This window comes from Rutidosis leptorrhynchoides, chromosome 2 (assembly GCF_046630445.1).
Source record: "Rutidosis leptorrhynchoides isolate AG116_Rl617_1_P2 chromosome 2, CSIRO_AGI_Rlap_v1, whole genome shotgun sequence".
In the NCBI taxonomy this organism is placed as follows: Eukaryota; Viridiplantae; Streptophyta; class Magnoliopsida; order Asterales; family Asteraceae; genus Rutidosis; species Rutidosis leptorrhynchoides.
In genome coordinates this window covers 676,032,123-676,045,727 of record NC_092334.1, presented here as the reverse complement: position 1 = coordinate 676,045,727, position 13,605 = coordinate 676,032,123, and the positions used below count along the sequence as shown (strand labels likewise).

Sequence of the window (13,605 nt, the reverse complement as noted above, 5' to 3'; positions counted from 1 at the left end):
GTTTTTAGTATGTTAAAAGCTCCTTATGTCTTATAGTTTTGGATGTTGCCTGTTTTTATTTTTAGTGTGTTTAGTGTTGTGTTTGGTTTTGAGGTTCTCGTCCGCGTCTTCTATATTTGCTAGATATTTTTTAAAATTTTGATGAAAGTTTTGTTTTTTTTCGTATTTTCGTTTTATGCCAAATATTTTTTTATTTAAATACTACTAATATAGTACCATCATTATCATTATTAGTTTGACAAATAACTTAAAAACATCCCAAATGCAACTTTTCCTTATCTAAACATAAAGATAAATAAGTAATCAAACACAACTATAACCTCCCCCTCTCTCTGCGAACCTCGCCGGCGCCGGTGAACATATAAAAAATGGCAGTAACCGACTTCTTCGCCGGAGAAGTCGTCACCGAGCTACTAAAAATGCTACTAACCATAACTAGAAAAGCAGTTTTATGCAAACCGAGTGCAGAACATCTTTACAATTCCATCAACCAACTTCTTCCGATCATAACCGAAACCCAATACTCCGGCGTCGAATTACCGGCCATACGTCAGATGCAACTCGACGCGATCTCACGAACACTTCACGAAGGCCGTGAACTCGCTATTAAAATCCTCAATTCTAGCCGTTGGAACGTGTACAAAAACCTTCAATTATCGCGAAAAATGGAAAAAGTTGAAAAGAAGATATCAAGGTTTCTTCTAGGACCAATTCAAGCTCACGTGCTTGCTGACGTGCATCACGTGAGGGTGGATATGAATGATCGATTGGATCGAATTGAAGGCTCTGCTCGTAGGCTTGAGAGACGACTTGAATCGATGAATTGGCATGATGATGAATATGTTGAAGATGAGATGTTTGAGTGTAATTTAGTTAAAGTTGGGATGGAATTAGGGTTACGTAAAGTTAAAGATATGATACTTTATGATCATGATCATAATGGGTTTAAAGTTTTTGGGATTAATGGAATTGGTGGAAGTGGTAAAACAACTCTAGTTAACGAAATTTGTCGCGATTATGAAGTTCGACGTAAGTAATTTAAATTAGTTCGATAAACGATTAAGGTTTTCACTGTTCAGACCACCCGATTAAGCACTATTTTTAATCAGATGTACACAGTCTAACCCGGTTATCCGGTGACCGTTTTGACCCTTTTCGACTAGTCACACTAACCACTATAGTATCTTGGGATGGTTTGTTAATAGAAGTTAAGTATTTCATATTTTTGTTAATTTACAAATTATTTTTGGTTGTGTTTTAGTAATTGAATTGATTGATGGATGGATGGTTGTGGTGTTTCAGGGTATTATGATAACAAGATTCTGGTGCTAACAGTGTCACAGTCTCCAAATGTGGAGGAGTTAAAGCAAAAGATTTGGGGGTTTATTTGTAAAATCAAGTTTAATGGTTGTGCTGATACGAATACGAATATTGCACCTCAATGGACACTTCAGTTTAATAATAGTAGTAATTGGAACATGGTGGTTCCATTTTTGATAGTTTTGGATGATGTTTGGTCACTTCAAGTTCTTCAACAACTTATTTATAAAGTTCCTGGTTGTAAAACTCTTGTAGTATCGCGCGATAAGTTTCAATCTTCGGTGCTAAACTCGAGTTATGAACTTGAATTGTTAACGGAAGAAGATGCAATTTCACTTTTTTGTCATTCTGCTTTTGGTACTAATTCAATTCCTCTTGGTGCTGATGTTAATCTGATTAAACAGGTATTAATAATATAGATTTTATATTTGTATGGTTAAAACTTAAAAGTATGAAGTTTGATGTAAAGATTTGTGTGTGAAAGTTAGTTAATTGATGATTTGGTTTAATAGATTGTGGAGAAATGTAAAGGACTGCCTTTAGCATTAAAGGTGATTGGAGCATCATTAAGAGACCAAAATGAAAAGTATTGGGAAGCGGCTAAAATTCGGTTATCAAAGGCTCAACCGATATGTGACTCACACGAAAGTGAGTTGCTTAATCGGATGAAATTAAGCGTTGATTGTCTTACTGAAAAGGTTCGAGATTGTTTTTTGGATTTGGGTGCCTTCCCGGAAGATAAAAAGATACCTTTAGATGTTCTTGTAAATATATGGACCGAACTTCATGATATTGATGAAGAAGAAGCTTTTGTTATTCTTGTTGAGCTATCAAACAAGAATCTTATCACACTTGTAAAAGATTCAAGGTACATCTAAACATATTAGATGGATTGATATTTTAGACATGGATTTAATTGTTTTATTATGGTTATAACTTATAACTTTGATTTATTATGTGCAAATTATATCAGGGCTGGAGATATGTATGGTAGCTACTATGAGATATCAGTGTCTCAACATGATGTGTTAAGAGACCTTGCTATTCATATGAGTAGTTTCGAGAGTGTGAATAAGCGAAAACGATTGGTTATGGCTAGGAGAGAAAACGAGGTTCCTAAAGAATGGGCGAGGAACGTTGATGAGCCGTTTTTGGCACGAATTGTCTCTGTTCATACAGGTAAATAAAACTCTTAAAACTACAAGGGTTTAAGTTAATGAGAGGTGTTTTCGGAACACGTGCGAAGTGTGCAGCCACAAGGCCCAAAATTTTGATAGATATAATAATCCATTCAATTATCTATTTTTTTCACAAATCAAATCACAAAAATTCGTTTATCAAACAATTTAATCGCATATGAACTTATTGTCTTATTGATAACTTTTTAATATTATCATATTTTTATGTAACTTTAAAAGTTTAACGTGTATATGACCCCATTTTTTATGTGTCGAACATGGACTTCTGAATTCTGAATTAATGAGACGGCCCTAAATAAAGTTAATGGTTAGGTGGTTACTATAAATGCTTATAGGAAACAAATTCTTGAACTTTTATTATGCAGGTGAAATGAGAGAAATGGATTGGTTGAAAATGGAATTTCCAAAAGCCGAAGTCTTGATCTTGAACTTCGATTCGACTGATTATTTCTTGCCTCCTTTTATCGAAAACATGCCTAAACTAAGAGCTTTAGTGTTGATAAACTATAGCACAACTGCAGAACTTCATAACATTTCAGTCTTAGGTACCTTAACCAACTTAAAAAGCCTTTGGTTCGAAAAAGTTACCATTCCTCAACTACCGAAAGAACTCATTTCACCCCTGACAAACGTTCGCAAGATATCTTTATTTCTTTGTAAGATAAACTTTAAAGATGAATCCGAACTAGACCTCTCTTACTTATTCCCTTGCCTTACAGAGCTCTCGATGGATCACTGTGTTGAAATGACCAAATTACCCTCAAATATATGTCAAGTGAAATCACTAAAGAGTTTAAGCATCACCAATTGTGAAAGTCTTGAAGAACTCCCATTTGATTTCGGTAAACTACTCTTTTTACGAATCTTGAGAGTTTACGCGTGTCCAAAGCTAAAAACACTTCCATATGGGATCAAAAATCTTATATGGTTAGAACATATTAATGTTTCACAATGTGTTAGCCTTCATTCTCTTAATGAAGAAATCGATGGTTGTTTGAGTTTGAAAGAAATCGATATGCATGAATGCCCGCAAATAAAGAGGTTACCAAAATGCGTATCGCGTTTAAGAAGGTTGAGGCGTGTTATATGTGATGAAGAGATTTCACTGCAATGGAAAGAAATGGAGAAAGAGTTGTGTGGTTTATGTGTTCAAGTAGCAGAACAATGTTATGATCTTGACTGGCTTAAAGAGTAATTAGTGTCTAATTAGTTTTAGTTGCTAATACTTTTGTAAATATTAAGCTGATCTAATGTATAGACGATTATTTGCTAAAGAAATAATGTGGTTTCTTGGCGCTCATCTTTTTTAACAACACTAGTTGTCCTAATAAAGTATATATTTAATAATGTAAAGGTAGATATGTATATGTAAGAAATATTGAGGATAAAAGATGTAAATATATTATTTTTAGGAAAAAAGTATATCAAGTAATAGGATAATATTGGTTTTGTATTGTAGTATGAAAACGCGTTAATTGGTATGACCATGAGGCGTAGTCTCATGCGATAGCAACACCTTTGTGCTTTAGATAGGTGAAGCCTTGAAAGCGATGGCTCTTTTGATAATGATTTGATAAATGTAAAGATACTTGATGTTACTTTTGCGTTCGCATTACGTTTCTCTTCAATTCAAGGGGCTTTGAATTCCATTTATAACAAAATAACAAAACTAAGTTATAGAAAAAAAGTAAATGTATTAGGTTTTTCTTGTTAACGTTATTTGGAGATGATTAAATTATTATTATGATGTAAGCGATTTACTCGGGTGTCACTGTTTTTTTGACTTTTTTTAACCATCCAAAATGTTTTGTTAGTGAGGTTCAAACAAATGTGTGACTAGACTATTCCTAACCCTGACTGTGACGTCAGAGTCGGATTGTGTACTTTTTGGTGAAAAAGTGAGTTTTTGACTGTGACTGTATTTGACCACGTTAACCCAAAATATCAAGTTTTTGTGTCAAATATTTGAAGGGTGAGGTGGTAAAATCTGATTGGAAATTGAGTGAGAAAAATATAAATAAATAATAAAAATATATATTTATTAAATTGAATGCTAAAATTTGATTGGCTGCCTCACATCTCACGCTTCCATCTGATTTTGTCAAATAATTATCTGACGCCTTCAATCGTCAAAAAGTGACGCACGGTTAATATCCGTCACACTCCTTCAAGCTGGCCACGTCATCTGGCGAAATGAAATTGACGCGCGGTTAATATCAGTCTTATGCAATGTAGTTAGACTGTTTCCAACCCTGATTGTGATGTCAGAGTCGAATTGTGCACTTTTTGATGAAAAAGTAGGTTTTTGACTGTGACTGTATTTGACCCTCGTTAACCCAAAATGTCAAATTTTTGTGTTAAATATTTGTAAGGTGATGTGTTAAAATCTGATTGAATATTGGGTATGAAAAATAAATAAATAACAAAAAAATATACCTCTCTCTCACCTGATTGGTCCTTCTCTCCCCTTTCTCTTCCTCACGCTGTCGTCAAGTTTCCGACTGACGCCGGTTTGCGTCAAAAACTGACGCTGCGATATCAGACGTCAAGCTGGCCACGTCAATTGACGGATCTCATCTGACGCTCGGTTGGACGCAGTCTTAGGACGTCAACTAATAATATGGTTAAAAAAAGGTTCTAGATGGTTAAATTAAACTGTATGATGCAACTTAGAAAATAGAAAAAATAAAAGCACAACTTAATTGTAAGAGCACATAGAGTGATATAATTTACGAGTATTTTTTAATGTAGACTTAAAAACTAGAAAAAGATTTCGTGGACTTATTATATTTTATAAAAAAGTTTGAGGAATTAGTTTAGATTTATGGGTTTATACTTTATATTAGTTTTTTTGGAAAATCTAGAAAGCTACAATTCATTCAGAAAAACCCGCAAGGCGCGAGCAACGAAATATAAAGGCAAAATCAAAACGTTAAAAAAGACCTGCACAAAATACATCAATACACCACGAAAATAAAACAACTAAAGCTTACGACGAAGGACTTATCAAACAATTACACCACTTGGGTTTAGCCTCCAATCTTCAAAACCCCATTGCACCATTTTAGAACGATTGACAAACCATAGGTGAATCAACGCCTTTAGGGAAGCCATAAGATCTTCTTTTAGGATTGAGTGTCTTAAATCGGGAGAGGAATGCACTAGTTTATTCCTCCACTTCCAAATCAACCACATTAGCGCGAAACTTGAAGCTAAGAACGCTTTAGTCACATTTCCATATCCAAGTTGATAATTCGCAACACTTAAAGCATTACTAAGACTAGCTGGGGGAGGCTCATTGATGTGCCACCACCAAGGTTGGAGAATTCGGATCTCCGGGAAATCTCGTTTGGACTTTTTTTGAGAGATCTCGGCATCTCGGAATAATCTCGGGGAGATCTCGGACGTTGACTTTATAGTTTTTTTTTAATAAAAATATACATAAAAACATAAATATATGTATATTTATATACGTTTTTACGAGATTTTACAAAAATATCCGAGAAAGAGCGAGAAAATCTTAGAAATTACGAATTTTACAAGAAAATATTACAAATTAGCAAGAAAATCCAAGAAATCGTGCATTTGACTAAGTTTGACCCCGTTGACCGAGAAATCTCAGGAGATGAACATCTCGTCTCGGTGCCTTCTAAAAACGAGATCTTGGGGGAGATCTCGGGGAGATCTCGGGAGATTTACAACAGTGGCCACCACGAAATAAGATTCTTCCAAAGCGGAGCCACAAATATACAACTTACAAAAATATGATCGACATCTACTTGGATAACATCACAGAAGGGGCATGAAGTAGATACCTTGTTAAACACCACGTTTCATTAAATTCACTCTAGTTGCTAAGCCATTAAAAGCAACTCTCCAAACGAACATGTTCACTTTATTGGAGAGGCACGACAACCAACGATTAACAACAAGAGGAGTGTCTCCACCAAGCAGAACATTATCAATTAAGCATGACAAAAGTTTCACCTTAAAGATACCTTTTGTGTTGAGCTTCCAAACTCATTTGTCATCATTCACCGATATTATTAGATGTCGTAAACATGTCGTTGATCTTTAAAATATCATAATGGGCCCTTCTCATGTTTGTTCGCCAATCCCAGTTAGCTTTTAGCCCATCCGCCTCGTTAGAAACACGATCAGCAACACTGGATGTTTGATGACGATCAAGCGCAAATAACCTTGAAAGCAGGGACTTAAGAGGAGAAAGTATTTGAGATCCACATAACATGCCATAAGCTAACATTCAAGCCATTCCCAATATTACAAATAATCGTCGAAGAAAAAGGAACCCCATATTTATCAATTTCAAACCCACTTTTAAATATATTAGACCAAACCGAAAATGAATTAAGAGACCTAGAAGAGCATTTTAAACCACCAAGCAGATCATGAATGGATGTTACTATGCGAGCCTATAATGTTTGTTTCTCTAATTTTAACCTCCACCACCATTTAGCGAGCAAACTAAGATTTTTCGCCTTCAAACTACCAATTTCGAGACCGCCCAATGCTTTACTTTTCATGGCTTGATTCCAATTAATCCAATATATCCCACGTTTGCTATTGAACCCCCATAAAAACCTTCTTCGAATTGCCTCGAACTTGCTAATAACAGTCATAGAAGCTTTGAACATATATATGAAAATAGCGGAAGACTACTCAACACCGATTTGATTAGCAAAAGTCTACCACCGATCGATAATAATCATGCCTTCAAAGGATTTAACTTAGCCTTAAAAAAATTTCAGCGATGACATACTTGGAGCTGATTTTGTTCATATTCTGCCGTACTGGAAGCCCCATGTATACAAAAGGGAGGATGTCTGGCGAGCAGTTGAACAAATGGGCCATATCAGTGACCACCGCAGTAGGAAGCCTAATACCAAAGATTTTTCCCTAAGACAAATTAATACGCAAGCCAAGTGACATACCAAACCATGTCACAATATAGATCAAATTAGCAATGTTTGAGTCTGACCATTCACCAAAGAAAAGGACATCATCTGCGAATTGTAAATGCGAAAATTGAATTGCATCACTGCCAACAGAAATCCCTTGATAAAACCCAGTCTCACGACATCATTCATCATGACACTGAAATTTTTGCCTACGATTAAGAATAAGAATGACGATAATGGATCGCCTTGCCTTAACCCCTTCTCGATTGAAAATTCATTAGTTACTTCCGCGAATTAGGACTGGAGCTCGACCTGAAGCAAGACACCCCCGTATCCATTTTCTCAAAGTTGATGAGAAGTTCATCTACCTCATTACATCATCTAAAAAATCCCAACAAACACAATCGAACGTTTTCTCGAAATCTATTTTTAAGAGAAAGAGATTGCGCTTATCATGTTTATACGAACTAATAACCTCATTTGCAATCAAAACACCGTCCATAATTTGTCTTCTCGTTATAAAAGTTTATTAGTTTGTACGGATTAACTTCGAAAGAACCTTCTGCAATCGATTCGCCAAAAGTTTAGCTACAATCTTTTAGAGACATCAAATGAGTCTTATGGGCCTATAATCATTAAAGCATACATGGTTCAAAGATTTGGGCATAAGAGAAATAAACGAACTGTTGCAACCCCTTGAAAAGTTACCATAGTGAGCAAACTCCTGAATGCATTTAACAATATCATTACCAATCACCTCCCAAAAACGTTTTATAAAATTAAAATTAAAACCGCCGAGTTCAGGAGCTTTTGAACACGCGCACTCCCAAACTGCCTGTATAATTCATCTTTCTCAAACGGACAGCATATCATAATGTTGTCAATATCAGACAACGTTAAAAAAGAGGGACTAGAGAACCTTGTACTGCAATCTTTTGACGTCTTAAATCATTTTTCAAAACAATCATACGTGGCCTCCTTAATTTTATCCGGATCAGATACCCATTCGCCGTTAATGTTTATACCCGTAATCCCAATCTTCTCCCTGATCTTTATGGAGGCGTGAAATAAATTCAAATTTTCGTCACCCTCAGAAGCCCAACAAACCCTACTTTTTTGATGCATCATTGACTTTTTGCTCTTTTTCAAGGACAAAAGTTGTGACTACAAAGTCTCATGATCAACAACTTTGAAATCGCAAGGGGTGTTAGACTCAGCCCAAAGATCCCATTCTTCTACTCGTTTATGCAATTTAGAAATAGAGTTATCTAGATCACCAAACGTAGATCGAGCTCAATACTTTAGCTCCACCTTTAGCTTCTTAAGCTTTTCCTTGTATGTCATGTCAGCCCAACCTACAACATTATTATCAGCCCATACCTTCTCCACTAATGACCCAATATAATCATGTCCAAGCCATGTATTAAAATATGTAAAGGGCTTCAGACCATAATTTAAACTCTTAAAAGATCGTGAATTTAGAAAAACAGGGCAATGATTAGAAATTCTCATTGGCATCGCAACCAGTTCCAAATTCGGTCGTAGATCAAATGCTTCCAACGACATTAAGACACGATCCAATCTGCCACATTTCTTACCATCCCTTTTCATCCACGTATACTTTCTTCCGCCAACTGAAAGATCAATAATTCCTAAATTACTAATGAATTTATTGAAAACCCTAACTCAGTTTCATTAAAGATTAACCCTTTCCTTTCGTCTTTGCTTCTAACCGAATTATAGTCACCAAAAATAATTCACATCCCGTCATGTGAGTGCATCAAATTGCATAAACCAGTCCATATATTCTGCTTAGCATTATAATCTTGGGGCCCGTAGACATTCACCAAATTTATCTTTGGAGAACCATAAGGCCATGATCCATAAACTCACAAAAAATGCCTTTCCGTAACAAAACCTTCTAACTGGAAGCAGTCGTTATTCTAAACAGACAGAATGCCAACAGAATAGCCAACGGCAGGACTAAAAGCATAGCTAAAGCTATTAGAGCCCCCAAATACTTACAATGTGCGATCTGTCAATCGATTCCAACTTCATCTCCTGAATGCCCATGAATTCAAATGACTAGAGAAAATTGATCTTCTTTAAAGCAATTCATTTATCCTCCCCATTTAAACCATTAACATTAATAGATAACATCTTCGTTAGAAACTTGCAAACACCGAGATTAAACCAAAAGACATTAATGTTCGAGGCCAATGATTCACCATTCCTACAACCAGGATGATTGAAGAATGTGAATACTCACAGAACACCTTCTCATCCCAATAGAAATTCGATGGCTCTGAGATGTACCAACATCTTCTTTGCCTTTTTCTTTTTTACGTCCGATTTTTTCAACTTATGAAAACTCATCTTCTTATCCACAGGTTTGAAAAGAGTATTAACTGGAGCTTTCTCTCCAAACCATTCACAACCGTGTTTTTGCGAAAAGGGGGTAGAGACATATACCTTTTTAGGTTTCGAATGATGTACAGAGTGATTACCTATATCCAATTTGAATCTAGTCCTACCCATAACCGATTTGGGTAAAGGATCCAAACCATCGCCTTCCAATATATTATCCTGTGGCCCAACATCTGCATCATTATACAAGAACCCAATATTTTTTTCTCATTCATTCCATTTTTAGTTGGCCAATTTTTCTCAATAAAGTTATGAGACCCATTATATATTAGATCTTTCTCATTTACAAAAGGCCCATTATCCGATTCATAATTTGGCAGTCAAATGTTCTCACCCTCCATATCTGCGTTTTGGGCCCCAGTAAAATTGCTAGGCGAACATTTGATTGGACTTTTAATCATATTGTCATTTACGAAACACTTTGATAATGGGCTGCCAGGCCTAGTGGTTGGCTCACTGGGCCCACAATCCATTCCATCAAAACCATGGTTATTTTTTGATGTTTCATAATGTGAAACGTTACTGTATTAATATTTCCATCTCCCTGAGTATCAAAACCTTGTCGATTATGGGAGAGTCCCCATGCCTAAAAAATTGAAATTCTTCTAAAATAGGAAATGACTTTTTGTCATCCTCTTCATCTTCTCCGGTAGACATCTTGCCTGAAGAGTTTTCCAGCCACGTTGAGGAACATGGAAGCTCATCACTTTGCACACATACCGCGATCATCCAACCTGAACAAATATATGGATCTAGAGGTTCCTCGGTGACCAAAACTTTCCAAATACCATTCTCGATACTAACAAAACTTACTTGATTAATCGGCTCCATATGATAACTATGAATTAATATTTTCTCCTAGCTAAACTTAAGTGATCATATTCAAGCACTTTTCCCTACTTGTTAGACGCCCACTTGTCAATAATAGCATTAGCATTAAAAAGAAATAGATAATCCATCCAGAATAATCCAAGTAAGTCTACAAAATGAATTTATGTTATTATTCCAAACATAGATAGTGCTCATCCTATTAGACAACCAGTACACATTTTAATTAGGCATCATTGGCTGCTTCACTTGATTCCCATTTGAACAAGATTGACATGCCACCAAGATATGAAATATGGCAGTCTTAGATCCCCTCAGTTGAGCAGATCGCCTTGATATTTCTTAGAACGTCTATATTTTGGACATCGCCAACAAAGGTTTTATCAAGCCTTGCTTTATCCACTATAGAGTCTTCGATGACTAAATTAGGACTAGATTTTTTTCCAGCAATTACATACGAAAAGCTTCGATCGTCAGGGTTGGCCCAGGTTGTAATCCTAGGCTGATTATGAAGATTTTTCGACTTGTCATTAGTCTGTCTGCATTCAGATCTCCTGTTGAATGATGATAGAATCTTAGCCTTATCCCTGACATACAATGCTTTATTCAGTTGGATTTTTCTATCTCCAACCCAAACATTTCTAGCCTCCTCGTTAAGCTTTCATCATCGCCTGTACCTTTTTTGAACAGAACAAAGACAAATTTCTTCCCTTCCTTAGATGTTTCATTGGCGATGAATACATCCATGACATGATCGTACTTATCAAACAGTGTCCATAAGAGTTCCATACCCCATTTATCAGGGAAATCTATGAAGAAAAAAGTTGTAGCAATCCTTTCCATTGTTCTTCCCACACGAGTCTTCCTCTTCCATTCACGTCTTTGATCTTTGTCACCGCCTTTGTTGTTTTCTTCGAGCAGCTTATCTCTTCGACGCCTGACTTAAGTCTACTCGTTTTGCTACATTAGCCTTTCTCGTTGACGATTGCAAAGAAGCAGAGGAATACACGGTCAAAATTGATGAACCTTTAAATTAGTTTTCTATTGATAAAAGTTTTTTATTTTTATTTATTTATTTATTTTATTAATTTTAGAATTCTCAAATACAGGCACTAATTACATATGTAACGACCTGACTTTTTGACTTGCTTTTGTGCTTTGTGCTTTCACGAAACTGCGTATTTGTGCGTACTGAGCTATACTATACTCTGGGATCTTACTACATGTGGATTACTTTCGTTTATATGTGAAAACGTGCCTTTAAGTACGTAGGGTACTTAACTTGATCCTCGGAAGCCTTTATGACCGTTAGTGTCACTTGACGTTTAGAACAAACTGCGTACTGTGTACACGTTTAACTTTGGTCATAATCGGAATATTATGACTACGAAATACTAATTGTTATTTTATAATAACAATTACTTGGGTTTTTGGATGCTTAATTACGCTTAGTAATTTACTAGAGCACACTAGTTCATCTTGTTGGACTTTCTACCTTGTTGGACTTTAGCCCACCCTACACTAGCTAGTAGACTATTTAATTAGCCTAATTATAATAAGTTAGTGACCTATAATAATGAAAGACAAATGTCCATTTATTAGAGGGAATATACTAGCATTTTTGTTAAGCATTATCCTTAATGTTGCATGAGATCCTAACATAAGCACATACTTTAGACAACCATTAATCAAAAAAGAAAAGTTTGTCCCCCTTGTCCCCCCACCATACCTACAGCCACCACCCCCTCCCCTACCCTCATTTCCTATAAATACCAAGCTTAACCCATTTATTTCACACTTGATTTTATTTACAAATTACACACACTTACTCTCTTATTCTCTCTCTAGTCTTTCTCACTCTAAAAAGTGTAAGTTTTAAATTTTCTTTCTCTTCTTCTTCCCTTCATCTACACGACATCATCATCATCATTTTATGGATCTAGCTTTTAGCTTTTGATCTTGTTATATCTTGTAGATTCAAACTTGAGTTTGAATCCTTCAAGAACATGAAAGATTCAAGCTTTCTAGCTTGGAATCTTCATTTACTTGTTAGATCTAGTTTGTAATTTCTTTGTTTTGTTATAAAGATCAAAACTTGTGTTTATGATCTTCATGTATCTTAAAGATCCAAGCTTTATGCTTCAAGATCTTCAAGAACACTAAAGATCCAAGCTTTCTAGCTTAGGATTTCATTATTTTGTTAAAGATCTTAGCTTTTTAGCTTATGGTCTCATTACTTTTATTATTTTGTTAAAGATCTTAGCTTTCTAGCTTATGGTCTCATTAATCTTGTAAAGATCCAAGCTTTCTAGCTTAGGGTTTTTTTTTAATACTTGAGATCTAAGTTATTATTGTAGATCTCACTTACTTGGAACCTTTTTGTGTTTGTTGTGATGATAAAGATCAAGTCTTCATCATCACATATGATGGAAATGCATAAACTTGTGTAAAATGGACAAAGGTTGAAGCTTTATTGGATCTATGCAATAAAGAGGCAATCTTGATGTTCAAAACTTGTAGAATGATAGATTTTACTCTTAGTTGTGTATTGATGGTTGAACCTTGGTCAAAGTGATACTAAAACATCAAAGAGTTGTACACTTGAAGCTTACAAGCATCAAGGATGAGAACCGTGATGAGCATCAAGTACCAAGAACTTCACCGGAGCACTGTTTGCTGTTTTTTGGGGTCTGATAAGACTTCTGGGCTTCTGGAAAATTGATTTTCAGATAGTTCGTTTTGATTATATGACTTTTCATTTAGGCCTCGAATTAATCCGATATACAGTTTAGGATTTATAGCCTTCCGAAAGTCACTACGCCTTTGTAACGTTGTGCTGAAATTTCTGACCTACTCGCACTGAAACCGTCGCCACGGTCAAACGAAGACGAGTTAGGTTCTGAAAATTTGTC

At 35.6% G+C, this 13,605-nt stretch overlaps 1 protein-coding gene across 1 annotated transcript; it reads left to right on the top strand.

Moving 5' to 3' along the window:
* The first annotated feature begins 275 nt into the window (after positions 1-275).
* Positions 276-4,036, top strand: LOC139893951 (probable disease resistance protein At4g33300). Its single transcript, XM_071877157.1, has 5 exons — positions 276-1,029; positions 1,303-1,724; positions 1,833-2,188; positions 2,294-2,499; positions 2,885-4,036. Exons 1-5 carry the CDS (start codon positions 369-371, stop codon positions 3,712-3,714), a joined length of 2,475 nt encoding a protein of 824 aa, XP_071733258.1. The 5' UTR covers positions 276-368; the 3' UTR covers positions 3,715-4,036.
* The last annotated feature ends 9,569 nt before the right edge of the window (positions 4,037-13,605 follow it).